Here is a 25,704-nt window from a genome sequence, read left to right as displayed (position 1 = left end):
TCACAGTCGTCATCTTATTGTCACTTCCTGCTGTTATAACGCATGTTATTATTTCTTAGACTATAAAGGATATAGGAGCTTGCTTGTGAAACAGTTCATAAAAAAATGCAAAAAGTTTTCTACATATGTTCATAACGATTTCTCGCTCCGCGAAATTCACTTGGGCTCGTCGAAATCGCAGAGGGGTGGAACTCGAAGGGCCCGTGGCGCGCTAAATATAAGATTATACGACTCTCAACCCCGCGATCCCGCGCGTATAAGCGCCAGTCGCGGAACTATATCTGCGAGTTCATCGAAAATAATTCCAGCCTTTAGGCCCGCGACGTTTCACGACTTTTCGTAGTAGGGATTTAAGACGTTCACTATACGTTCACTATACTGTCTAAGTCGCCGACACTTTCGAGTTGAGAAAACGCGATCCTGGCGTAGGGCCAGAGGATCGCGACCATAGATCACCTCGCGAAGAGTGTGCAGAGTTGCGAAAAATTACCTCGAGCTCGGCACGGAGTTCCACCGACGTCAATGACTGGCTTATGGAGTAAGTCATCGTAGAAATCCGCGAGAGATATGGACGTGAATAGCATTGCTTATTTCCACTCTCGTCACCGACTCCGAAACGTTTTCACAATAACTATTGCCAAGAAGATAATCCAAATCGCGCAACAACGATAATATTAAAAAAAAAAAAAATGGTGATCCCTCAGTGTCACTTTCCTTGAGTCATTATCTCCATCTTTCTTCCTTTTCTTCTTCTTCATGGTCGCGTTTGAAGCGCGTGCCACTCACACTGCCGTGCATGCACCGTCTTTGCACCATATGGCTTCCTTCCCCTTTCTACATACCGTCCTCGCGACAGCGCATTCGGCAAACGACGCACAGCGATAAATATTATAACTTGGGATCTCGTGAATGCACCGCACTTTCAACGTCTTCAAAGCTGCCGTGTGTCCTTTGGATAACAGAGAAAATAATTGCGCCACTTGATCCAGTCAATAATACGAGTATTAATGATGTAGGCTTCCTTGGGATCATAAAGATTGATACAACTCTCATTATAAAGCGTCAATTTTTTGACGAGTCACAGGATTATCGTTCGGCAAATTATAAGGAGTCATCTTACACCGACTTGCGCATATCCGACGTAGAGAGGGATGAAGTTTGGCCGAAGGCCTAATCTCTCGTCTTTCCACATCGTGCTGATCGGCTTTCAGCTCGTGCTTAAGCCGCATCCTTTTACCCCGTTTCGGCTCGGCCCTCGTACCCACACGAGCTTCTTTCCGTCGTCGTCGTCGTCGTCGTCTCTATATATTTCTTTTTCAAGTTCCGAGGCAACAGGGAAACCGGGCAGATGTTCTCGAGCACCGCTTAGCTCGCCTCATTACCACGAGTCACGTTAATGAGCTTGCGAACCTTAATTCTTCACCCAGCTTCGCCGACCCTTCTCCTCCTCTTTCTGCCTTCCTAGATTAAACCGACCGAGACGTCGCGTGTCTGCTGGGCGATCACTGAATTATCACCACCGAAATTTCAAAGAAAATTCTATTCGATGATTCCAATTATCGTAAGCTGTATTTCTGTTGCGCAATTTTGCGCAATGAAAAGTTTACTGTGAAATTAATCCAAATCGCGCTAAGCTATATGCATATCGCATTGACTTTAGACGCTATACTATAAACAAAACTGAGATCGTGAGAGCTTAAACTTTCGAAAGAAATGATTAGAAATCAATGAAAACCAGCATTGTTGAGTGTGTTGAGAGAGTTGCCGAGCGGTGACCGTAAGAATTTCAAGAAGATCTCTGGGTTCCCTGAGGCGGATGGATCGTAGATAAAGATAGATGTGTCGGTTTCCGGTGTGTCGAGTTAACGACTCGAGTTTTATCTGTCGGTGGGAGCTGTTTCGGTAGGGATGGAAAGCTGTGTGGCGTGGAAATGAGTGAAAGAAGAAAATCACAAATGGATCGCATGCGCGAGACGAAGAGACTGAATTTCGAGGGTACGCGCGGAAACAAAGAAGAATGTAGAAACAATAAGAACAGTAAAAATGAAACAGGAGGAAAAGAAAAATAAACTCTCCCAGATATATTGGTATATGTGTCTCAAATGATAATCATTATGTCGTATTATTAGATGAAATAATTGGCTTGAAATTTAAGCAGATCTTTTTGCGCGAGAAATATTTTGAAGTATTTCACCGGAGAAAATAAATCAGGTACGTTGGGTGTATATCTTCGGCTGCATGGATATTTTAAAAACTCGCAGAGTGTGACAGACGCTTAAAGCGGTGGCTGCGAAGGGAGAAGAAAGAGAGTAGTAGAAAAGGAAGGAAGGACGGCAACCAGAGGCAGAACCATACCTCGAGTCATCTGGCAGTCAGCAGGATTGGAAATAGACACAGCTCGCTCTTTCCCTTTCCAGCTAACATCCATTTCTTCTCTCTTCCCAGTGCAGGAACTCTCAGTCTCCATCTCTCTTTCGGCCATTTCTCTCTCTCGGTGCGAAAAGAAAAAACGGAGAACACGAGTATGCCAAACCCGGCGCAGTCGACGATGTTTTCATTGTAACGGTGTCCCCGGTCCCTCCTGATTCTTTCAGTCGACTCTTTTTTTACAGGATCCGCTACTAAGCAGCCTGTCAAAGCGTTCTAATTTTTGTCCCGGCGTCGCCGCTTTATTAGGGGAAATAATTAAATCGTTAGAAGAAGTGCATGATTATTCGCCGCGATTAACTCCAAACGCTAACATTTTCATCGTTTTGTGTAAAGTAATTAATATTATTGTAATAAACAGAGTTATTTACAATCTTAGTGTGTAGTTTAAAAGCGCTAATACAGTGAGGTGTTTTTGCATCTTCCTGTCCTATTAGAGTCACGGGAACGATGTGCAATTGAGAGATCCCTCGACCTGTCAACGAGTATCGTGACAAACGTTTTAACACGTTCGACCACTGTAAGCGGGCAGCCAACAGGCAGTAATCAAAATCCGTGGACACTGAGCAAAGTCAAACAGCCGACCCGGTTGTCTTTACTCAGCAAACTCGTGGAAGCGCGGAGCCAATATTTAAACAGCGACCGACTCAAACATCGTAATCTGCCTTAAAACGTTGCGACACGCGCCAATCGTCTCTCCCTGTTCCGCAGGATGCTATTTGCTTTATCATTCGCGACGCACTGTAATCACTGCCGGCTAATTAGATCTTTATATTTGCCTTGTGATATTGGGACTTTTTTTTACATAAGGTACTCTCCTTTCTGTTTGGTTCGATCTCGCTACCAAAACTAAGAAAATTTTATTCTCTCATGACCTCGAAGAGAAGTGTCGACATTTGACCTTCTTGGTAATTTGGTAACAAATTTATTTCGATTGTTGCGAGATGTGACATCTTTGAGACACAGCGAGTGCAAACAGACCACCTGGAGCTAATCGTGAATTGGCCATGGCTCAGCATAATGGCATATTTATGAGAAACTTTTAAAAAAATGTCCATAAAGGTATTTAAAAGAAGAATACGGAAAAATAAATATAATAATAAGGAAAAGTATCTACATAGAAAAAACACTTCACGGAAGTATCTAAAGATTTAGATAGAGAAAAAATAATTTTGTAGGACCGTGAAAATAATAAGGTAAAAGACTTAAATATTACAATATAATATTGCAATGCTATATAAGAAATTTTTTAACCAGTTTAAATGTTCTACATTCTACATAATTATAACGATTATCCAACAGAATTATCTTTTATAAATCTGAATTTAGCTGAATTTTTAGACACTTTAGCACAATCATTCTTTCCATATATAGTTTCGAGATTATTTTTTGACACTTGAAATTTTTTGAACGCAAAATGCAACGTATCTTCTTTAAATAATTTAATTGCGTTTGTTTTAAACCACTCAAAAACCTATTACTATACATAAGTTTGTGCATATTTATTTGAAAGATATCGATATAGTATCATAATATTTAGTATAAGTAGACACAACTTTACTCTCACGAGACTGTCGTTAATGAAATCTGTGTGCCGGAGAACCCGGACGTCGAAGGAAGTGGATCTTTGAAGGCACTGGACACGCATCGTTTCTCGATGTTTCGAGCGTGGCGAATTGCCATCATTCAAAACGAGACGCACTGCCTCTTTCGCGGCGGTTTGTCTCCTCTCTTCTGGACCGCGATCCTCCTTTCTTCGAAGTGAACGAGCGCGCGCATTGTGACGTCAGTGAGAATGACAAACAAAAACGCATTATCTTATCCTGCGAACAGAGTTATACTTTGATCATATGACCGTACCATTGATGGAAGACACCTGTCTCTGTCAAGAAGCGACGCGAATAGAAGCTTTGACGAAGAGACACGCGCCATTTGTCGCGTTCACGAAGTGTGTCGTAATTTCATCCGTCAAACATGAATACTTTTTTTCTCTCTCCCTTCACTATAAATCACAAACGTCTCGGTAGAAATACGTTTTGTTAATGAGAATTATATGAATGAAGAACATCAGAGTATTTATCGAGATTTATTAGCAATTTTTGCGGACAGCTTTCGCCAGGATTGCCACAAAACTGGAAACCAGAAAAATCAGTGAAATGCCTGAAAGAAATAAAAACGGTCAGAGAGAACTTAAGAAAAGGCCAGGGAATTTTCTGGAAAATTAAAATTTGTAATTTTAAAGAAGTTTGATATGCGTACATCACATATACGCAATTTTAGAATACTCTATCAACTTAACAATTGAATGCAAACAATGTTGGCAACATTAAGGAGTAATATATGTTAAATTGTTCTCTCAATAAAATATTTAACGATTTGTAAATCAAGGCAAATGCAAAACATTTCAAAATATTATTTATTGAAAGTCAGGAAAAATCATATGAAATTTTGTCTAGAGATCGAAGAAGAGTTATAAAATAGGACAAGAAATTTGTGGCAATTCTATTCACTCTTTTTGGTATAATAGTTGCAAGCGAATTAACTTTGCAATTCCGATTAATTTTATGTTAATTTTTCAGACTATCCAGCAGCTCAACAGCGATTGGAACACCCGGTAACGGCAGCGGGGGTGGCGGCGGAGGCGGAAGTGGCAGCGGAGGTACTGGAGGCAGCGGAGGCGGTGGGGGTGGGACTACCGGCAACGGGACTTCCGGTGGTGATTTTCTACGTAGAAGTCATACCCTCGCGGAACATACGGCCCTACATCCCGCTTACCGGATTAACTACATGGACCACCTCTACCATCAACTCCAGGCCTCCACACACAGTCCCAACGCCTCACTACACGGTAAGTATCCGACTATATACACATACAAACAGAGTGTCAGCGAACAGAGCAGGGCACAAAAAAAACTATCCGTTATCCCTTCTACAATGAATCGGAAGGCCCCGTAAAGGAGACCCGCATTTCCGCCGGAAGTCTCTCCTCTAGCGTACAAAAGCGTTTCTAACCCGATTCATTACGCATGATCTGTGCCGTATAGTAATAAAGCGCTTTACTTCCCTCTTCGAATGACAACTAAGACAGTATCCATTTCGTTGACTCAGCCCCCCAATCCATCGCTGTACTTTACGCGAATATTATTTTCCTTTTTCTATTTTCAGGACTGGGTGGTTTGGGGCCCGAGTACCTCTTACACGCAGGTCCTGCCAGCACCCTCGCATCGTCCGAATTCCCGTTCTCCATTGATGGTAAGTCCAATAACGTGTATCCTCTCTTTAATGTCCATGCTGACGTGTGTACGTGTGACTGAGTTATGTGTGCCGTGCCTAGCTAACACACATAGGTATAGTGGCACTACCGGCAGGTAGGAGATCGACTGGTTAAGAGGCCGAGAGGCTAAAAGACGACCGAAAGGGTAAACGGGGGCCTCGTTAGCCGCCACCGCCGCATAATTGAATCGACTCGGAGCGACACGACCTCATTAACACCTTAGCGCCTACCCTACAGGTTGTCTCACATTTCCTCTTCCCGCTCTCTCTTTATCTTCTCTTTTTCTAATTCGGACTCAATTTCTTTACTATGTATAACTTTCACATATGTATGTATGCGCATGTGGACCATACCGTGATGTATGTATTCGTATGACTGTAATATGTATATGTGTTTTCAGTGTAATTATGATACTGTAATGGAACACTTAAATTTTCTATCTATAAGCTATCTTAACGTCAAAATATTGAATTAAAAACGTTAAATCTTTTTGCAATAGCAGAAAGATATTTATAAGATGTGTATGTGTATATATATGTATGAATATACATATATATGTGTACGTTTTTAATAATCATGATACTGTAATTGAACATTTAAATTGTCTATCTAGCTATCTTAACGCCAAAATATTGAAGCATTTAAAACATTGAATATCTTTTGCAATAACAGAAAACTATTTATAAGATATATGAAATTATACATAAGAGTTGAAACGATCGCGGTCTTCGATTTAGCACGCGGGCAAACCTGTTTGAAAAGCGCTATAGTTGCCGTGGCATGCTTCGCACAGTAGCATCGGAGGAGCCGCGCCGATCGGAGTGGACGATTGCACCAATTTACATGTCTCAATCCCATGTTCGACTTGCATGTGCGAGGGAGCGAAGAGAGGAGCTGGAACGTATCGAGCGTGTCGGGGTCCTGGAACTCGCGGAGAAAAGGGATACTTTGGTAGATCGAGCGAGGGATGAACGGTAAGGAACGAAGGAGAGCCTACATTCGCATATTCATTAAAGTCTGCGAGAACTGTACGACGCGATGCAAACCGGATATGGTGGAGAACCCACTCTTTGGTCTCAGCAAAGACCTAAGATAACCGATTCCCATCGCGAGTCTGGGTATTCGATATCGGCGCATGTAATAAATTACTTTATTTTAATTGTCAATTCGATTTATGCTGTCTTTTCGGAAAACCATCAAGAAGATTAATTTAGAAGATATAATTTCTCTAACAAATGACAACCGAATCGAATATAATGCCAGAAAACCGCAGCAGTAAGCTTGTGAAAAAGCAAGTGTAGCAATGTGAGCCGATAAATCGCTCATTGAGCATGCATCCTATGTCATGCGGAAAAACCGCACGGCAGTTTAAGCCGTCGGTTTTCGTTCCGCTGCCGCGCGTCGCCGTTGACCACCGTAAATTTGATCATTGACCGAATTAATAACCGATGAAGGGAACAAAGCGGAGCCCTCCGTGCGGGCCGACACTACGAGACAAGGAGGAGGAGAAGGAGGAGAGCGGGTTTCGCAAATAAAAAAAGAAAAAAAAGGAAGAAGGCGAGCAAGAGGATCTCCAACTGCGAGTAACTCTATACCCGTTGTGCGCGAACGAGCGATCAACCGAGTGGAAATCGAGGAGAAGGGTATAGGCTCGCTTCTCGTGCTCGTCTTCTGTGTGTATCGCGTTGCTCCTTACACAGAAGAAGAAGAAGGCTAAAAAGGGAGGAGAGAGGATGAGAAGGAATGATGGAAGAAAAAGGGGGTACGAAAGCGAGGTAGAGAGCACTCGCGGCTTAATCCCGCGATGGCAGAGCAAGAAATCGCGTTGGGGGAGGGCAGGAGGAGAGAAAGAGAGAGAAAGAGTTGATAGTGCCGAGAGAAGGACAAGAGAGCGTAACCGCCACCATGTAACCGACGATGGTAAGTACAAGCGAGCCGCCACCACGCTCTTAAGAAAGTGGTTTGTATATTACGTCGTTACGCTGCGGTCGCAGGCAAATCGCCGCTAAAACGTTCAAGCCACAAGATCGAGCTCTCTCTCTCTCTCCTCGCGAGTCTTCTCGACTCCCCTCCCCTCCCCCCCCCTCTCTCTCTCTCTCTCTCTCTCTCTCTCTCTCTCTTTCTCTCTTCTTACACTCAATATTCTTGGTTCTTCTCAACCTTCCATCCGACTACCTATGTACCCGATTACCACCTCAGCGGTGAATGCTAAAATGCATGTTCCGAGGAAGATCATGTTAGCACATGACAGTGGTAATTAAATTATAAATTCTGTCAGCTTGTTTGACATAGGAATGACAAGTGAATGAGATTGAAAAAGTAATTGGAAACTGAAAGTTGAAAGTTTCTATTTACATGAATGTCAAGTCCTTCCCTTCAATTTCAGTTTCAGCATCGTCGCGACTAGGAAGTCCGCGAGCCTCGGCGATCAGAGCGAGTCGGAAAAGAGCACTCAGCAGTTCACCGTATTCGGACAGGTTCGATATCGACAGTATGATTCGATTTAGTCCTAACAGCTTGGCGTCAATCGTAAATGGTTCGCGAAGTAGTAGCGCGAGCGGAAGCTACGGACATCTTTCTGCTGGTAAGTAAAATTTCTATTTATAATTTCAATTAATCGGACATCAAATAACGTATCATTTCGCAAAATTCCCCCAAACGAACAAAAACGAACTCTTTTTATAATTATTCAAAGATGCATTAAATATAGAGATAACACTTATGACGAATTATGACGAATACAATTTCTCATAATGGAATTAACTAGTAAGTACTTGCGTATTCGTGGGGGTCGATTTAACTCACACTTTTAATTTACAGATATTTATATTTTATATTTAAACAAATTTTTTTATTTTTCTTTATAGCAGTAATTATGAACTGAAACATAAAATATAAAATAATACTTTTTGAGCATAAAACATGAACAAAATCTATATTTTCAAGATATATTTTTTGTTGATATTTTTATTCGTTCATGTAAATCTACAGAATTCTAATTCTAAGAATTAGAAAAGATACAACATAAGTTCAACCAAGATTACAGTTAATTTAAGTGGGAAGAAATGGATATAAATCAGTTTAACCCCCATGTAAGTACTTATGGGTTAAAAGGTAAATGTACTGTCAGTGTCGTTTTAGCAAACAGTATGCTTTTAAAGAACGATCGAAGGCGATAGGCGGCGACGTATTACAGTACCAGAGTGCATAAAGCCATTATATAGGCGGTAACCTTCTTGCTCGCGAGTTAAGAACGCCCGGTAATTTGCGATTAAATGAAGTAATTAATGAATTAAAATTCAGACGGCGTGGCATGCCGATCGTTTGTCGGCATTACATCGTCGAATACCCGCAGGATGTTGCCGCTCGTTAAATTTGCCTTCGATGCATACGCCATTGTAAAATACACATCACCTCATATCGTTGTATCTCCGTCATCCTCTTTTATTTATTTCGATTTTATCCTACACAATTTTCAATGTTCTTAATTTACATTTCTATAATATAGTTGACAGAAATTTAATTCACCAGAATTCTTCGATAATATTTCAATCGTTTTTATAATATTTATTCTGAATTTAAACGAAGCTATGTCAATCATAAATTCGTAAATATAATTAATGTATAAGATTACATTTGGATAAATGCAAGCTTCTTCGAGTTACCATGTATGCATAGTATAATAGTACAGTTCTACCTACGCATAGTTACTTTATGGTTTCGTAACAGAGGCTCACGATTAAAATGCAAGCTTAGCCTACGTGCCGGAAATTCGACGTGTCGTGCTCGGACTGTCAAAAGAACGGACATACAGCCCGATTTCGTTGTTATTCTTATATCGCAACCGTATTCGAGCGATTCGATGTAAAGCATTAAACATCCGATACTCGTAAACTGCTAAATATTCGTAAATACCCAGAGATCCTTCAAATCATAATATTACCATAATATCTTACGTAATAATCTAAAGACTTTTTTTATTTTGAATAAATTATTGCTGAAAAAATTAAAGGCTTTATGGCGTAATGATGAACTCCACATATCGCCAAATATAAAATATAATATCATATAATAAGATATAAATAAAACACTTACATAGATAGTGCTTTATAAAATAAATCGTTATTCTCGTGTATTCATATATTAGTAATTAATCAATCTATGTGATATATTGCAGCAATGAGTCCAGCGTTAGGCATGCATCCCGCCAGCATGACGCCGCACCTGCAGCAGTTACAGGCTCATCTTTTGAGTCGCGCGGCCGCGGTGGCGCTTTTACCTCACACGCATCCCCTTCAGCCACCTGCACCACCGCCGCCACCACCGCATCCTCATTCTCACCCCCATGCTCACGGACTGTCTCCCCATTCGCAATTGTATCCGGGTGTGCCACCTCATTCCACGTCGTCGGCGACGCTCAGTCCACACGGAGCCGGACTGCCCCCGAAGAGTGAGGTAAGCGGAAAACAATTGATAAGGCTAATAATATCACATGGTAGCCTATAAATTCCAAAATCTCTTGGATGTTCTTCGATGGAAGTAACAAATAATGTTTATATACAGGGTTGTCACAAATTTTTCATCCTGAAATTCCATTACTCTTCCCTGATTTCTTCCAGATAAAACTTTATGGTTTTCGAGAGTTTAAATTTTCTAGAAAATTTCCTCATTTTTCCCTGATTTTTCTGATCAATTTCTCTGATGTTTCCCTGTTTTCCAGTTTTATGGCAATCCTTATATATATGTATATAATTAAGTCATTTTGTTAAGTCATTTCATGTTCAATTCAACCGAATTATCATTGCTCCTATACTCAATATATATCGTTAATTTATATTAAAACAATGGATAAATTTGACACTACATGGTGTCAATTTGAAAACTGTTTAAAACTGTTTAACATGTTTCAGTATAAAATAACGAGGCGACTTAAATTAGGTTGAATTTGACACCTATAGATTTAACAGTGTTAGATACAGCAAGAGTATTGTTACAAACAGACGTTAAAACTCTGGACAGGAGGAAAGCGCAATATGCTCGCAATAGCAAACCCGGGAGTGCCATTCGATCGTTATTGCGAATCGAGGGTACGACAATATACGCTCGGTGGCCCGTCATCGATATTCATTGGGAATAAATAATTGTACTCCTGTACCCCCCTCCCCCATCAGATGCCCGCTCGACCTTTCTTAGCTACGTCCCGTTGGCTCCGTCTAACGATGGGCGACAATGGAACAAAACGAAGATCGAGAAGGAGAGAAAGAGAGAAGAGAAGAGAGACGGAGAAAAAGATTGGGTTACTCTCTCGCGAGTGGGTCCTCGGGTTACAAGCAATCTCGCGCACATTATTTCGTCCGATTCCACCCCCTCCTAAGGTACCTTTATTTTCCTACCCGGCCGATCCTTCTTCCTTCTTTTACTCTGATCGTCGCTTCCTCGTCTTTGTCGTTTCCTCTCTACCGCCATCGTCGCGGCGCGCGTACCCGCGCTGATTTATTTGCATCCGCGCGCTCGCCGACGTAGGCGCGGCGTTTTCATTTTCTACCCCGCGTCCACACGCTGTAAAGTTTACCGGCGTGATTTGCATCGGTTTGCATTTTGCTTTCCGTCGTGTTCTGTTGTCGTCCTGCTTCTATACGCGCGTCGCGTACGTACCTATACGAACGAGACTCTCGCGATCCATGTTTACGCGATATTTTTGTGTTATGCGAGTTATAACTATGCCAGTAAGATTAAACAGGTTTCTCTATTTCTCAATTTTTTTCATTGTCTTTTAATATACTCACTTTTAATATACTCACTTTTAATTTCAATAATGAGGAATCATTTATATGTATATTAAAGATGATATAGCCCGCAATTATTCTAAAATATAAAAGTTGCTGCGTATGAAAGATTATCAGGATAATAATAGCTCTTACATATCATCAATGTATCGCGTTACTGAAAGCACTCATTATTATTATTACTTTTATCTCTCCCTCTCTCTCCTAATTTATTTGAAAACTTATTAAGTAATCAGAATTTCTGTTGAAAGTTTTATTACGCATGACAGTAAAAAGCAAATAAAATATCCTTAAAAATTCTTACACTAAGCAATGTGACATTTTACGTTTCTAATCCTATTTTCATTGATCTACTTTTATATATAGTAACTAGTACGCTTGAATACCTTATACTTATCGTTTCTATCAATCTGTATCGTAACATAGTGCAGAGGTGGAGAAACCTGCACGTACACATACGACCTCAATTAAGTATTTGGAGTTATGTCTCTATTGGAGAGAGAGAGAGAGAGAGAGGGAGAGACTACGTAAGGCTGAAAAGAAAAGGATAGCAATGCGATTTATGACAGTTTGCAACCTAATCATTGCGTTTATAAACGCGATAATTGTGAAATTTTGTGCGTCGCGCGCTGCAATATAAGTTCATGATAAATTGATATAATTATACTGTAATCAATGAGCGATTGAAACTTGAATGTAATTGTGAAATTTCTAATTTCTCACTAAAATGAAAATACTATATTTTTGGAATTACAAGCATCGAATTCACGATTCCAAGTTCGAGTATTCAAATAATAGAAAAAAATATGTATTAGAAAATATATATATATATTAGAAAATATTTATTTAATATCTCTCTCTTTTTCACGTTCAGAGCATAGAGTCATGCAGGAAAGCGTCGGAATCATCGACTCGGTCGGTGACAGCCGAGGCCGATACTTCCTCAAGGCGGACCGCCACCAAAGTCAAAAGGGAACCGGCGACGACGACAACCAACGCAACCACCACTACGGTCCCACCGACTCACCCTCAAGGTCATAGTCCAAGCGAGGATCTCAGAGATGAACCTGGTGATTTCATCGAAACGAATTGTCATTGGAGAGACTGCGGTCTCGAGTTTCCTACACAGGTAATATACGGATGTGTGTACGACGATATCTTAATCATTTATTTCTTCATCGAGACAAGAACGACAGAAACAATTTTTGATGCTTCGAGCAGAATATTAATAGGAACAAACAATATCAAATCTTATAGGATTGTGAGTATTAAAATCAAATAATTTGATTAATAGGAACAATTAATTTTACGTACACTGAGAAAAATGGAGACGAACTAGAAAATTTTGATTATTTCAATCACAATTCCGGTTTTCTAAATAAAATACTAGCAGTTTAACCAAAAAATTCTGATTCATTCATTTTCAACTAAAATTCCAATTTTATCCAATTATTCCAATTTATCCAATCAAACATTTTTCTCAATATAGCATGGAGATATTCCTTGAAATGATTTAAAGAGAAAGGAAGAGAGTTAAAGATACAACACGATAATACCACTATCTGTACATCTCAACGAAAGACTCGGTCTTATCCACATTAATCTGGTATGCATCTCTCCTCTTCCCCCAAACAGGACGATCTCGTGAAACATATCAACAACGATCATATACACGCCAACAAGAAGAGCTTTGTTTGCGGTTGGGAGGAATGCTCGAGGGAGGAAAAACCCTTCAAGGCTCAGTACATGTTGGTTGTGCATATGCGAAGGCATACGGGTGAAAAACCACACAAGTGTACCGTAAGTAAAGTACTTACTTGTTTCTCCCGACCGAGAACTTTTTTGTATTAATCAATTACACATAAATGCGTACAAATACTTGTGAGAAGTGACTTTCAAAAATCTTATAAATCACGCTATTCAGAGCATATTTTAGTTAAACTCTAGCAACCAGCTGTTAAAAATGTTTAAATAAAAATAACAATTACATTAGAAAAATAAGTGGCTTCAAAATAGATATACAATGCCACAATACTAGTTCTTCTTAGTGAAAATTGTCTATATTAATACAATTCTAAAAGATATATATATAAAGTCTAGACGTTTCGGGGGGCAGGGGGGGGCTATGAATTTAGTCATCTTTTCAGTATAAAAGAAATAATACAATTTAATCAAATTAGTAAAAAAATGCAAGGATAAAATAACAATCAATTGTAGAACTTGTGATATTAATTTGACTATACCTATACATATACTATAATTTATAAAATAAATGTTTGTAAAGGAAGATATTAGAATAAACTAATTTTTATCTGCAAAGATGTAAGTAAAAGAAAGTTTTTTTTACAGATTTTGAATACGATAATGTTAATAAAAAGTTTGGGATCAATAGGGAACAATTTGAAAGTTGAGCATAAACAATATAATATATTTTAACAAATTTTAATACTCTTGCTTACTTTTCAAGGTGTTCCCCAAATGCTGTAAACTTCTTAATAATTTAATCATATTCAGGAGGTCGAAATCTACAAAAAACATCATTTCTTGCATTTACATTCTTTTTACACCTTTGTGGGCAAAAATCAGCCTCTTTTTAATAACCTCATTTTAATTTTATACTAGATTTAATTCAAACATTGATAATCTATTTAAAAAATCAATCATTATATCATAATTTTTCTTATTTTATGATTTAATAATGGGCGAATTTGTTTTATTAAATTTATGTTTGCGTTTCTTCGGTAAGTTTAAATAAAATTACGTATCAATTATACAAAACATCCTCACATCGAAACTATCATGGAGAATTTTCTATAAAAAAGGGTATGTTAAGTTAGCACCCCAACTATAGTACTCAGGAGTTTTGATTAGAGTTCCCACTTCCTTTTGACGAAGAGTTCCCTATAGTTAATAACAAGAGTTCCGCTCAATAAAAATTTTTTTTTACATTTTTTAAAAATGGGGTGCTAACTTTTTATCGAAGTGGAATAGTTCTGAGCGGCTTAATAGCTTCAATTTGCGATTGCCTAGAGTTCCTGATACGTAAAAAAAATTTTCGAATATTAAAAAAAAAATTAAAAATTTTTGAAAAATTAATTTTTAGATACAATAGTTCTAATGATAATTTCTGCTTCTTTTTGACGATACGAAGAGTTCTCTATGATTTTTAATGACATATGCGCTTAATAATCATTTTTTAATAATTTTTAAAAAATGGGGTGCTAACTTTTTAACGAAATTCAAGGTCGCATAGTTCTGATCAGCTTAACAGAACTATTTTATGAATACCTAGAGTTCTTGATACATAAAAAACATTTTTGAAGAATAAGAAAGTTTAAAAAAAATAGTAGAAGTCTTTGAAAATTGTTTTGAGAGTACCGAGTAGTTCTGAGTTGCGTTTCTTATAGTTCTCGACGAATTCTATCGAAAACTGTCAGGTGAAATAGCGATTGGACCAAGGGTTTGCAAGATACATTTGTCAGAAGATCAACATTTTTTAAAGTGAGTATATCTCGGAAACCGTTGGTCCAATCGCTTTGAGCCCTGATACTTTTCGATAGAACTCGCCGAGAACTGTCCAGAACTCCGAACAGAACTACTCGGTACTCTCAAAAAATTTTTCAAAGATTTTTACTATTTTTAAAAAATTTTATTATTCTTCAAAAATGTTTTTTATGTATCAAGAACTCTAGGTATTCACAAAATAGTCCTGTTAAGCTGATCAGAACTATGCGACCTTGAATTTCGTTAAAAAGTTAGCACCTCATTTAAAAAATATTATTAAAAAATGATTATTAAGCGCATATGTCATTAAAAATCATAGAGAACTCTTCGTATTATCAATAAAGAAACAGGAATTATCATCAGAACTATTGTATCTAAAAATTAATTTTTCAAAAATTTTTTATTTTGTTTTTAATATTCGAAAATTTTTTTATATATCAGGAACTCTAGACAATCGCAAATTGAAGCTATTAAGCTGCTCAGAACTATTCCTCCTCGAAATTCGATAAAAAGTTAGCACCCCACTTAAAAAAATTTTGTTTAATGTTTATTAAACGGAACTCTTGTTATTAACTATAGGGAACTCTTCGTCTCGTCAAAAGGAAGTGGGAACTCTAATCAGAACTCCTGAGTACTATAGTTGGGGTGCTAACTTAACATACCCTATAAAAAATAGTATCCATTATTTAAGATACATATACTTACGTATTTAGAAAACACAATACATACATATACACAATAAATAATACATATGTAATAGATAGACATAAAAATATGCAAAAATTAAATTGGAGTACACATATATATTATTAACCAAGAAAATATCAAATTTCAAATGTGTGTTTTCAGTAGAGATAATCTTGAAAAATTCACACACACACACACACACTGTGATATTTAGATATTCAATCTTTCTTACAATTAAATTTTAAATAATTACAAAATTTTTGGTATAACTTTTTACCATTTAAATTATCATATAATATTTTGTAAAATTTTAAAAAGTTGTAACAAAAAACAAAATATTTTTTACTTTTTTTAAAATGTATTTTAGACTTTGCAAAATTTCAAAGAAGTATAATTAAAAAAGAATATAAGATTTTTATATTTAAATTAATGTTTTATATTCTTACAAAATTTTATTGAAATAAAATTAAAATTGACAAGGGATGCTTCTTTACTCAAATTTAATTTTATATTTTGAAAAAATTTGGTAAATTTTTGAAATTGTAAAAGAGAATTAGAGCGAGATAATATTTTTTAATCTCCTCTCAACTCAAATTAATTTTTAACAATACTTTACAAATTTTCAAGGAGACTTACCGTCGTTGGGTCGAACTGCTTTTATTTCGGCTGTCACAGTAATTTCTCGTTGTCTCTCGACACATCCGTACTACTCCATTACAATCGTGAATTGATCATTCGTGCATTTATTTATCCGGCGCTCTCATTGTTCAATTACACTTGCGACTAATGCGTGTTCGTACGTAAATTCTTCCGACGGAAACAGTCATACGCGAGCAGATTAATTAGGAGTAACGATCGTGGCGATTATCCATGTCTATTCGTCACTCCCGACTTGTTACGCGCGACGCATTCTCGATTGGTACGGGCATTTGGAATTCTAAAAGAAACGTTGACGCAACAGAGAGAACGTCTGTCAACAAGACACAAGCGAGATTATTCGTCTGAATTAAACCAGCATCGCGGCGGCTTATCTCTGACATCCCATCACTTTCCGAACGCGCTTGCCAGAGCGAAATATTCCGCGAAATGCACGTAAATTAGAAAATGAATGTGTGAACAAATGGCGCGGCGCCTCTCCAGCGATTCCGACATGACGCGACGCAACACCAATGTCGCTAAGACTATTAATTGCGGATGTCCGACCGATTCGTACAACCGGACGATTAACGTCGCCAAATTCGACGCACTCGACATTCGTTTGTACGCGGGATTCATCGCGAAACGGGTAAACAGATGCGAAAACCGCGGAACGATTACATTCCAACACACGGCGCGAACTGACCAACGCGGTGACGTCGTGCCTTTTCAAAATTGATTGCGTGAACATAGCTCCGCGTCACCCGCGCGCCGCGCCATGTTAATCGACGCGGGAAATATAGCGCGACATGATAGCGCGTTATTGACCGCGCTCAGCAGGATATCTAAAGTCTACATAAAAGTCGTAGACAACCGTATAGGGTCGCAAATCGTAAGAAATTTATCAATTCTAGTAGAGTATTCTCCTTATATTCGATTGTGATTACTTAGTTTCATACGACTTAAGACTCCGTAACCGTCTATGACTCCTATAAATGTAAATGACTTTATTTTACAACTGATTATATTTTTAGATTTAAAAGAATAAACTGATCTCAATAGACAATCATAAAATGGTTGCAAAATTGTTATGTGCTGCTGAATGCTGTTATTGAAAAAATCGTTAGTAACGATGGTAACTATAAGAGGCCTAGAGAATAGATCCCGATCGAAATTATTTCATTTTCCCCAGGAAACGCAATAGAAATCTAGAGACTTATTAAATAATTTAATAAGAGAGTGTTACGAGGATTTTTTTAATGCAGCTTGCAGTATTTCCCAAAAAACTCTATTTTTTAAATACTTTTTTCTTATCGATTTTAATATTTATACTGATTATCGAATAGTATATTTTCGAATTATAATCGATACATGCTTACATTATGTATACGAACATGTTATATCATTAAGGAACTAACTAAATTTTAAAATATTCTCTTGAATATAGTTCGAGGGTTGCTCCAAAGCCTATTCACGATTGGAAAATCTCAAGACTCATCTCAGATCTCATACTGGTGAGAAACCATATACTTGCGAATATCCAGGCTGTAGCAAAGCTTTCAGCAATGCTAGCGATAGAGCAAAACATCAAAACAGAACGCACTCCAGCGAGGTATTATCTTTTTTCTTATTATAAGTCAAAAATTAAAAAAATTGTTTAAGTTGAAAATTAAGTTAGTAGCTATTATTTTTTAGTATACTAATTTGCAAAAAAATGTTTTATTAATTATTATTAACTAGACAAAGTGTTCTTTTTATAGATTTTTAGGTACTGAAAATAATGGTGCAGGTCAAATTTTACCAGCGTGTCAAGTTTCTGAAATAATTGAAGTTTAATGTGAAAAAAAAGTTGTATTTTGTACCTCTTTGTTTTGTTAAACCTCAATTATTTTGGAAACTTCTTACTGCTGGTGAAATTTGGCTTGCAACATCGTTTTCATCATCCATTTTTTGCTCGTTTTTTAATTAAGTTAGTAAGTAAACTTTGTGTGTGTTTTATCTTTTGATCTATGATAAATGATGTTGAATAATAGCGATTACTATCTGAAAATTTTATAGGTATATGTTTAACTCTTCCACTGGTTTTCTTTGTCCAGAAACCGTATATTTGTAAAGCTCCCGGATGTACGAAAAGGTATACTGATCCATCGTCATTGAGAAAGCATGTCAAGACCGTTCACGGTGCTGAATTTTATGCAAACAAAAAGCATAAAGGCGGCGGTGGTGGTGATGGCGGTGGTAGCGACGAAGCTGGTGCAGGAGGTAACAGTCCCAGCAGGAGCGAGGATCTGCCTCCGAAGACACCCAGTCTCTCGAGTCCTAGCGTCAAGTCTGAAAGTGAAGCGAACAGTCCACCTGGCATCATGCAGCAACAGGGCAGTCCGTTGGTGGGTGGTTGTAACGACGAGGTCGCTGGAATTGGTGCTCTTACTGGCGATGGAATCACTCTTACTGAAGAACCATGGAACGAAGAGCCCGATGATTTAGATATCGCTGATCTCCCCGTAGCGCTGCGTGCCATGGTGAGTCTTTTGAGGATCATTCGACACTTCACTCTCTTCACGAATGATAAAACTTAAAGAATTTAATTTTTTTATTACCACGAATGAATGCCAAGTATTAATTTATGAAGCGACAAATGATATCTCAAGAGTCTGTGATCATCAATTAATGTTATATAGAACAAGTTATTAAAAAATATTCTAAAATTTTAATTTTCAGATATAAAGAAAAAAATTAAAAAATAATTTGCACTCAAAATATTTAATATTGTAGAAAGAAAATTTTATTTTTTAAATGAAATTGTTATAGTAAATTTTTTATTAGAAAAATTAAATATTTTGATTATAATTATTTTTATAAATTGTAATATACAGGGTGTTTAAGAAGTAATAAGAAGAATTTTGTCGCATAGGGGGTCATATCCAGCCGCGCGCTTGCATTTGGCGGTGGGCCGAACGAATTTGGATATTTTTATAAATTAATATCTTAACTATTGGAAAATTTGTAAAATGGTACAGGACTTTTCTCTCTTCTCAGTTTAGTCTATTCTACCCCTGTGCGACAGAATTTTTACTTACTGTCAAACATCCTGTATATACAGAAAATGTACCTAATTACCTATAATATATTAGAAAATGAAAAATTAAAAAAATATGAAAAAAATAAAAATGAAAATGTATATATAAAGAATATAAAGAAAAACATAAAAATGTATTCACAATGAGGCATTTAAAACAGATCACCTGAACAACTCGCTTGTTTTTAACAATAGAAGGAAAAGTATTAAATAAAAGTTGGTTTCTCGAGGGTTTCACATAACGTGATGTCAATAATTGTTTTTTAGATGGAGGCATAAAGGATAGGTAAAGGTCAAATCTGTTTTTTTTTAAATGGAATGATATGTTTTTTTATTTATATTCTGATATTTTAAAACGAATACAGTGACCTATAATTGAAGCTTATTCAAAGTTACGCAAGGTCAATAATAGAAAATAATTGAATGGAAAGTGAATTGTTTCAAGACATTCTTCGAATAATTTTGTGTCTTCTCTGCTTGTTGGTATACCGCTAATCGTTCAAATGTATCACGGTATGTAAATAAATATTGAACGTACGTAGCATTATCCATGATCAGTCTGAATTTATCTATTGATCGAAGTGCATGTCCTTGCGAAATGCGTTATACGAAAGCGAAAAAAGTCGATATGATTTCATCTATATATTTCGCAAGACATTGGTGGAATTTTTTGTTATAATGACTGCCTCCTCGTAGTTATGTCATTCTTATATTATTTTTTTTTCCCGACGAGTTGTGTCACGGCTGTTACTGAACATAAAAAATAAAATTTATAAGATAAAATTTATTCAAAATTTAAGAAAAATCAGAAGCATCATATTATACAATATGCATAATAAAAAATTTAAATGTTTATAAAAAATGATAATTTATTTAACATTGAAACGATAGATAGAAATGTATTTACAAGACTAAATATTTCAGATGTTATTAATATGAGTTCTGGTAAAGAAAACTGATTAATGCCTTTTTTTTCAACAAAGAAGATTCTAATAAAGAGAAAATTATAATAATTTTATTTTGTTAAGTTATGTATTGTTTTAGTTCAAATAATTTAGCAAGTATCGTACCTGGTGTAAGAATGAAATCTTTGATTCCGGTAAACAGACTTATAATTTTATCTGCAATAAAATATCCAGTAGTTATAATAATTCCCAGGAGTAAAAACACTGCGAGTAACGGAAACATCGACCTCCCGTTCGCAAACACTTTCGCAAACACGTTCAAAAACATAATTCTTTTAAGCAAGTGATATTATTACATCCGAACAAGATTCTTGTTAGAAACACAGCTATGAATTGAAGAAACTATGGAGTATATATACCACAGAAGATGTATCATTAATTAGAATTATCATAATAATGACAACCAATAGCATGACGCGACCATAGTAGAGATTAAAAGTAGAGATTAGTTCGATTCTTCAAGAGAAGATATTTATGATTCCTAGAAAAAAAAATAAACATACTTTAAAAGGATGGTTTTGTTGATTATCTAAAAATTTAACTAAATACTGATCTGAAAATAATTTGGTTGGATCATCAAAATAATTATATACAATAGAATGCATAAATGGATTGTAAGAATATCAAAACTTTTTTCAGACTGCTGATTGCTGATTAGGTTTGAAATTTTTACATAATTATTTTGATGATCTAACAAAATTATTTTTAGGTCTATATTAACTAAATTTATAGATATTTCAGCAAACTTGTTCTTTCTGTGTAAGACAAAGGTCGGTAGAAGGGAATTTATTGAGATATGAGAAAGTCGTGCGCGATAAAGAGAGGTAAAGCTTATAGCGCATGAGTGTAAAAAACAAACGCGTTCTTAGTTAAATTTTTTTTTTTATAGAGAGAATATGTACGTATATGTATACTTTTGTATATGTGTATGAGACAAATCAATCATCTTTTTGCATAAAATTGTATTTTACTAAACTCTAAAGCCCAAAACACATGAAATGCATAACAGTGCATAAACATAACATAATACTTCTGGACCCATGAGAATAATGTTATGTAAATCAATATAGCAATTTTATGCTGGATGTTTATTGGTCCAACGGTTTTATGTTATACTTATGCTCTATTATGCATTTCATGTGTTTTGGGCTTAAGAGTGTTTGTTTGTTATTTTTTACATTCACATGCTGTAAGCTTTATTTATCTTCGTCGTGTGCTCATTACATGCGGAAGGAACATAAAATAAAGCTTACACTGCGTGAACGTTAAAAAGAATATAGTTGTTTTTAAATTGTAAGTTACTTTAATTTTGTATTAATAATACGAAAGTTAATGTTTCTCTAAAAATGAAAAAGTTGTTTTTTCCAAACTTAAAGAAAATTTCTTGACAAATAGGTTTTTATCTCTTACAATTAGTAATATAAAAGCATGTTGTTTTTGTATGTTTGGAATAGTTTGTGTTATAAAATCAGCTTCGGCAGTTAAGAATATTATCTATTTAATTAACGGCTCCAAATAGCATTTCAAGAATCGATTTCGAATTTGTAACTTGTTGCATCCAAAGAATGATTTTGGACAACTAGCGAAATGGCATTTTCTCGTTATGGTATGTGAAAAAAGAAGATATGATGGAGTATGTTCAGTTTTTAAATGGGAAGCAATACGAACTGTGGTCTTCAAACTCCAGCAATATATCTTATTTTAATTTCTATAATTTTGTTTGCTTGGGCAGAAAGAAAACTTTCAACTATTGAAATTTTATATTTTAATGACAAACAATATAAAAAAAACAAGATTTCTTTAAAGTCGATTTTAAGACATACAAGCTGTCCTTATCATACAAAAACATGTTTTTATATTTAGTAATTAAGATATGAAGTTTTTATATTTATTACGAGATTTTAAAAATTCTGGAAAAACCTCTTCATTATCAATGAAACATTAGCTTTTGTGAGATATTAATAAAAAAACTAAAAAATATATATTACGAAACAAAGAAAAACTGATGTGAACTTTGAGATATAATTATTTATACATTGATTTGTGAAAAATACAATGATTTACCGAAGACAATTTTATAATTTAAAGTTATAAATGATTTTTTTAGAAAAATATTATTTCCAACTAGAATTTATAATTATAATTTGAGATTGATCTGTGATTTACTTTTTACGGTATTTCGTCTTAAATTTACAGTTGTAACACTGTACATTGTAACAAAGTCATCCATTAAATTAAGTTCCTGAGAAATCAATTTTTTTAATTTTACAATTTTTGAAATAAGGAAGCGATATACTATTTATCGAGTAGAATAAGAAGCGTCCCAACACAAAGTGATTCTTTTAAGGTTTATCGTTCTTGAGACTTACATTTCTTCTGTAATATTTTTTAACTTTAATTTTTAAATAATATTATTTTGATTATTTATAGGTCGGTGGTATGGAATCGCAACAACAATTGCAAGTGCCGGCGCCTACGTCGAGAAATCGCCTGAAAGGAAGACTGAACGCCAAGGGTATGCCGAACATGCCGATCGTAGGCGTAGCTAACATGCGCGGGATTCGTGGAGTTGCACCTCAGGGTAATATCGGTGAACTCAATAAAAGAATCACCGATTTGAAAATGGAGGGCAGTGGTGGTCAGACGCGGCAAACAAGTCTGTCCGATCTTCAACTGAGATTGCAGCCTTTCGGTGAGCCGCGAAGGGACAGCAACAGCACCGTCAGCACTTATTACGGTAGCATGAGATCGACAGATTTCAGTAGCAGAAGAAGCAGTCAAGCGAGCGTCGTTAACGCTGTCAGATTGGGCCCAGGACCAGAAAGTTTATATGATCCGATTAGTCCGGGTACGTCCAGACGAAGCAGCCAGATGAGCACCGCTTCCAGCAGAATCGATCAAAATCATTTTCAGGGACCTTACTCGACGAATAATCTCGTTGTTCAAACGCAGAATATGTCCCTTCAGGTACGTTTTTTTTTTATGATTTTTATATAAACTCGATAAAAAAGATGATCTTAAACACCGCAATATTCTTTTGCAGAATATTCAGGCAATTCCAAGCGACTGGAATAATCCGAGCGGTCATTGCACTCAACCATCGAGCGATAGACGAATGTCCGAACCTATTCGTAGTAACCCAGTCCAAAGGACTTCTCCTCCGATTCCACCTAGACCGAGATCTGCACAATTACCCGAGCTTCAGCCTGAGCTTCATCCCAATCAGGAAGTGATTTTGGACGAGGTGGGTGAAGGTGAAATGGTAGAGAATAAACTAGTTATTCCCGACGAAATGATGCAGTATTTAAATCAGGTAATTACGTTAGCGTATTTTTCTAAATTATTTATATGTATCATGTGTGTCTCTCTCACGCTAATTTCTTTTAATCTCCAAATTGATATTATCGCTACAGGTTCAAGCGGGCGGAAATCAAGTCAGCTATCGTGGCAGTCCTTTACCAATCTGCCAATCCCCGATATGTACGAATCCTCTGCATTACCAGCGACAGATGCAATCGACATGTAATTATAATCAGTCGCATCAGCAGAACTGTTATTCCTCTCAACAAGTAGTACAACAACCCTGTCCGAATTATCAGAATCCCTCTTCTACACCTTATGGCCAATGTCCGAATTCACGTGCAACTCAGCCTCCATCGCAGTATTGCCCGCCGCCTAATTATGGGTCTCAAGTAACAGGTGGACAAGTGGCTAGTCCAGTTGCGGGTCAAGTCATGTCACCGAGTTCCCATTATACCTCGACTCACGTGAGTGATCAGCCGTTGACATCTCCTGCAGCTGGCGCACTGGCACCACAACACGCGCCGCAAAATCTGCCTCAGAACTCCGCTCAACTTTCCAGAAATTGTCCTCAAAGCCACGCACATCATGGTTACTACCCGAGTTACGGTTGCGCAAGCCAAATAAATGCAAACTGTAATGGCACCGGTGGTCAAGTCGGTGGTCAGCATTCTAATCAGACTTGCACACAATCCAATCACACTATACAGATGCGACTAACGAACAACTGTCAGCAATTGTCGCCGCATTGTACTCAACAAACCGTGTCCATGCCGAATCCGTCAACTATTGCTCATCCGAGTGCTCAGTGTAGTCAACAGTCTGGTCAGTGCACAAGGCCAATCGTAACGTCCAACGGTCAAATATCCAACGTACACTCTGCCCAACAATCTCCGATAACTAATCAGTGCAGTCCGATGTCTCCTCATTGTTCTCAATTGAACCATGCAAATCAAGGAAAACCGATGAATGCGATTGCGACAAATCTTCAAAGCTGTCAACAGCAGACTCAACAATCTGCCACAGCGTCCTGCTTGCAGGTCAACAATTGTATTCATCCCAGTGGTGCGCATCATCAAGTCAACGACGGTAGCGGCGGCTCAAAGAGAACGTCACCACAACTTTGTAACGCTCAACAAGCTAACTGCAACAGCAGAGTGCAACAGCATCAACAAACCTGCGCGCATAATTGTCAAACCAATACGAATCCTCCGACTCAATACAATTGCAATTGCGCATGGACTTACGGAAATCAATGTTATCACGGTCAACATGGTGCCGGATCGTTGCCCGAGATACAATGCAGAGATATTAGCCAATCGCAACAAGGTTCGCCGATAAAACCGCCTCAAGGTATGAGACAAGACTCCTATCGCAGAACATTGGAATACGTCCAGCAATGTAGGAACTGGTCGATTAACGCTCAAACCCATGAGACCAACGTCTCCAGCTCGACGCATCCTTTGTCGTTGCCGCAACCTTTGCCAGCTAGTGCCAATATGGTTGTTAATGACATGACATCTTCACTTAGTTCTTTACTAGAAGAAAACAGATATTTACAAATGATTCAATGACCCATGTCTACTAATGAGAAACATCAATTTAATTCCAATATTGATCGATAAAACAATTGCGCTTAAACAATTTTTTACTTGACTGTTACAGTTAACATAAGTTTTATGTTTAATATAAAATTTATTGTACATAAATCAAATTAAAATATTAAACATGAAACATTTGACAAAATTTATGACGACGTATAATTTTATTGTAAAAAATGGTTGACTCGTAATTTACAGATTTTGGATTAATTGTCGCGAGTGTACTATCTTAAATAAAGTAATTATAATCCAATTCAGAAACTAATATATACTTTCAGCAAAATTTATTTTGCTGAAAGTATGTTGTGCGATAAAAATATTGACAATATTTAATAATTCAATAAATTTAATTTTGAATTTAATTGGAAATATTGTATTTATATTATCCCATCACTATGTCTGTCCTAGTAGTGGGGTTTAGTTAAAATTTTCGTGTAAACATACA

General features: G+C 36.8%; 1 protein-coding gene across 1 annotated transcript in view; it reads left to right on the top strand.

The window, feature by feature from the left end:
* ci (transcriptional activator cubitus interruptus) overlaps positions 1–25,232 on the top strand; it is a 96,066-nt gene extending 70,834 nt beyond the window's left edge. Inside the window, exons 2-12 of the mRNA XM_018537729.1 lie at positions 5,007–5,275; positions 5,593–5,679; positions 8,088–8,285; positions 9,879–10,156; positions 12,362–12,616; positions 13,123–13,287; positions 17,762–17,926; positions 18,411–18,836; positions 22,789–23,325; positions 23,402–23,671; positions 23,772–25,232. Of these exons, the coding sequence (XP_018393231.1) occupies positions 5,007–5,275; positions 5,593–5,679; positions 8,088–8,285; positions 9,879–10,156; positions 12,362–12,616; positions 13,123–13,287; positions 17,762–17,926; positions 18,411–18,836; positions 22,789–23,325; positions 23,402–23,671; positions 23,772–25,232 (4,111 nt within the window). The remainder of the gene's footprint in view (positions 1–5,006; positions 5,276–5,592; positions 5,680–8,087; positions 8,286–9,878; positions 10,157–12,361; positions 12,617–13,122; positions 13,288–17,761; positions 17,927–18,410; positions 18,837–22,788; positions 23,326–23,401; positions 23,672–23,771) is intronic.
* The last annotated feature ends 472 nt before the right edge of the window (positions 25,233–25,704 follow it).

The sequence above is a fragment of the Cyphomyrmex costatus genome, unplaced genomic scaffold, assembly GCF_001594065.2.
Source record: "Cyphomyrmex costatus isolate MS0001 unplaced genomic scaffold, Ccosl1.0 scaffold181, whole genome shotgun sequence".
Classification (NCBI taxonomy): domain Eukaryota; kingdom Metazoa; phylum Arthropoda; class Insecta; order Hymenoptera; family Formicidae; genus Cyphomyrmex; species Cyphomyrmex costatus.
The sequence above is the reverse complement of the archived record's forward strand: the minus strand, read 5'-3'. Positions and strand labels throughout refer to the sequence as shown.